The sequence below is a fragment of the Austrofundulus limnaeus genome, unplaced genomic scaffold (genome assembly GCF_001266775.1).
Source record: "Austrofundulus limnaeus strain Quisiro unplaced genomic scaffold, Austrofundulus_limnaeus-1.0 Scaffold578, whole genome shotgun sequence".
NCBI classification, from domain to species: Eukaryota; Metazoa; Chordata; class Actinopteri; order Cyprinodontiformes; family Rivulidae; genus Austrofundulus; species Austrofundulus limnaeus.
In genome coordinates, this window is record NW_013952980.1 from 247,106 (window position 1) to 250,848 (window position 3,743).

Genomic DNA, 3,743 nt, shown 5'->3' on the forward strand with positions numbered 1-3,743 from the left:
GTGGTAGTAGCTGAGAGTCGTTCCAACACGTCTCTGACCAACAAGTAGGTCCTGTMTCCTCAGGATTAAAGCTCTGGCATGACGTTGTCTAACTCATTTATTTTTCTTTATACTGAGTAAAAAATAAAAAGAATTACAATAAAAAGAAAAGAGGAAGCTTTTCAGCTCTTCTCAGTCAACATAAAAATCAGAATAAAAAATCAGGAGAAAGGATTTAAAGAAACCTTTAATAAAAGACGAAGTGTTACACCCTTTTTCAGAAGATGGACACCTAAACATGACAAAGTTGTACAAACAAACCCAAACAGACTCACGGTGCTCACACTCACACCAAACCCACAGAGACGGCGTGCGGCACATGAAACATGATGCGTACAGTGTGAAACAGGCGGTCCTGGTCTGCAGCACTGATTCAAGAAGAACGAGTCTAAAAAGTCCCTCCTTGGACCAGAGCAGCAGGATGTGAGGACAGCTCCCTGGAAGGAGACGGGGACCGAACAGGAAGACAGAAGCGAGGAGGAGGAGGAGGATGAAGCTGTCGGAGCAGGTCAGGAGGTTAAAGCGTTCCTTCGTCCAGCAGTTTGTTCAGGCCGTTGCAAATTTTCCTCAGAGGGAGTCTGTACTCCTCTCCGTCTCCGTAGAGCTCGGCCAGGAAATCCCCGCGGGCGAAGTGGTTGAAGACGTGGTCGATGCGTGCGTGCGAGCGCGCGGTCAGGTGCTGCTCCACCAGGCCGTGCAGCAAGTCCCTGCACTCCAGCAGGAGCTCCGACAGGATGTTCCTGTCGAAGGTGTAATCCACCTCGTAAAACGACACCGCCGTCATGGCCGCCTGGTTCATCTTCTTCTTGAAGCGCTCCACCGTGTCCAGCTCGTCCGGGTTGAACTGGTGGTTCCGGTACAGGATGCCGATCTTCAGGGCGATCTTGATGACGTCTTTGATGATCTTGTGGGCCTCCTTCTTGCTCTTGGTGAACTCGCGGGACGTCTTGTAGAGCTCGTCCAGGATCTCGCTGCTGGTGTCGTCCGTCAGCATGTTGGCCACCGCCATGGTGGCCATCTTACTCAGGATCTTCTTCTGGGCCTGCAGAGCCAGGGAGCGGGAGTTAAAGCTCTCCTGTCCTGCAGGAGGAGAAGCAGAGAAGAAGTTAGTCTGARCTTCACAACAAGCTTCATTTACAAAATAAATCACAAATAAAATTTGTTMGATATTTTAGGCCAGTTTTTGTGTTTTCTTCTTGTATCAGCATCAGCTGATCCGTGTTGGCCAATATGATAAAAACACTCTGTTTGTTTTTATTGTTTTATATTTAAACGTTCTACATTGCAGGGGCGGAGCTAGACCTTTTTGCAAGTGGACTCAGGGGCTAGACCGGGTCTTTGGTCAACYGCGAAGACTGAAAAAAGTGTCTGAATTTGGACGGTGTAGTCTTCTTCTTTATTCCCGCGCTAACTTACAGGTAATATCTGAAGAACTAATGGACCTGCTGTAGGTGCGTGTTTATTTCTCTAAACCAGCTCGTTTGATTTCYGACAAGAATAATATAAAAACACGTTTAAACAAATGATGAAACCATCAACAACACAACTGTGTGAAACTTTTCATTTTTATACCAACAGATTTGTATTTAAAACTGTACTACTTTCTCTTGCCTTGTCCACCATTACTAGAAGAAAAAAAATGTCTGGTCGGCCTGCAGTGCATTATGGGATATGGTGGGCTGAGAAGCATCTGGGACAAACAACGATGGTTGCATCAGAGGAGTCTTTGAATCTGGACAGCCTCTGAATGTGGACACAGCCAAGGTGTTTTGTAGATTTCATACACAAACAGAAGCACTCTGGATTTGAAAATTCAAGATGGCCGCCACAGCTCATTCCAAACGGCTTAAATTCAGCTGTTTTAAGAAATACTGAACTGATCTTTTGTGTGATTGTTGCTAAGATTGATCCAAGAAACATGCAAGTCATGACTTATTCAGACATTTTCAGACATTCAAAACTGAACATTTGTGTAGAAGAAGCCAAAAAATAAAATAAAATAAAATAAATAAATACCAAATTAAAAATGCTAATCAAAAATTTAAGATGGCCGCCATAGCTAACTTTAAAAGTCTATAAGACTTATTGAGATGAAATTAGTTGCAGAGTATCTAAGAACACGTCGAACCTAATGCCAAATTAAGCTAACCACTAATGCTAATGCTAATATTACAAAGGGCTATAATTCAGCCTTTTTTAAACACACACAGCTGAAAAAAAAGAAAAATATATATAGTATATCTGTATCATAGAACAATTCTTAACAAAATGAAAAAACAAAATCATAGATCTCCACCCACTTGTCAGTTATCTGGGGGGGGGGGCACCTGGTGGCCAATCAGGTGCCAGGGGTGGAGCCAGAGGGGTGCCACCCCTCTGGCTCCACCCCTGTTTGTTTATTGTTAATATGTTTAATTTGTTTTCTTAATAAATGTTTTGTTTGTTTGTTKAAACTGAGACTTGTGTAACACTGTCAGCACACATCATCAGACTGATGTTAAAGCAGTCGGCCTGAAAACCCTGCATCTGTTGATCTTTACTGACAGTTAGAAAGAGAATCTGGTTCTGTTCTGTGGACCCAGAGACTCCCAGCTAAACACAGAACTTTAGCTGAATATCTAAAAATGAACAAAGTTGTAGCTGTTCTTGTGTTGGTTGTAGATGTTCAAACTGTTTGTAAAACAGAAACTTGTCCACGTCTTTAACATTCAGTGTGTTTGGATTAAAACAGCTGGAGTCCATCTGAGACAAACAGGCTGTTTGACCCGCCAAAATAAAAGCATTTCCCTCCAGTTTCTACGCATCTTGCCTCAGGCCACGCAGTGAATCAACGAGTTTCAGTAAACGTGACGACACCTTCTTCAGGAAAATGCCAGTGATTCAGTTCTTGGCTTGAGCCAGAACATTCAGAACCTGTGAGAGCTCCACACGGAGCTTTCTGTGGAACGAAACCCGCGGACAGATCCGATGACGAGCAGCAAACGAGCAGCAGCCACGTTGGGCTGCAGGGCGGTGGCTTCGACTGCGGTTCAGTCTGCTGCTTCCAGGAGGAATCTGCTCTGGACAACGTCCCACAGCTGGCCTCTGATAAGGAGAAAACTTTCTCTGAGCCCAGAATAAACTCTGCTTCATGCTGTGAGCAGTCACACTTTATCCGACATGAAAGGCCTCGTCAGCGGCGATGGCAGCAGGCTGACGTGTCTGCGTGGACGTGAGGAGTGGGAGGTGGACAGGAGGTTTTATTTAGGTGCCACCCAGCTTCAAATTACACACCAGATAACTCTTATTATGATTAAAGGCGAGGAAAGAGGCGTCACTCCTGGCTGCCCGGGCACGTTGTCAATCTGCTCCTCCTCCACATGTTCATCCAACGACAGGAGGGAGACRCAGCGAGCGCCTCTGAGCCCAAACTGCTTTCTTTTCTTCAGCTAAACACACATTCCCCTGTTTAAACCAACTGACCACAAACACATGAAAGCAGAGAGAGTGACATTTCACATGAATCTGTGACATTTCCTGTGTCTGAACTTAAATGACATTTAACCGAAAACAATTAGCTCATCGTGACATTTAACTACAAACGAAACAAATCTCTTAGTTTTCACTCAAATGTTAAAATCTGAACCAGTGGTCCAACATGTTACAACACAGGACCACCAGTAGTGACCAGTAATGTACATATATATACAGTGTATATATATACA

At 44.3% G+C, this 3,743-nt stretch overlaps 1 protein-coding gene across 1 annotated transcript; it reads right to left on the reverse strand.

Annotated features, from left to right (window-relative positions):
- Positions 1 to 208: 208 nt before the first annotated feature.
- On the reverse strand, positions 209 to 1,125 carry tnfaip8l3 (tumor necrosis factor, alpha-induced protein 8-like 3; the record flags this gene model as incomplete). The annotated part of the gene is given in 1 exon segment (XM_014026650.1): positions 209 to 1,125. A coding segment is annotated over 1 exon segment (569 nt), but the record flags the coding sequence as incomplete, so codon positions are not given.
- Positions 1,126 to 3,743: the final 2,618 nt, after the last annotated feature.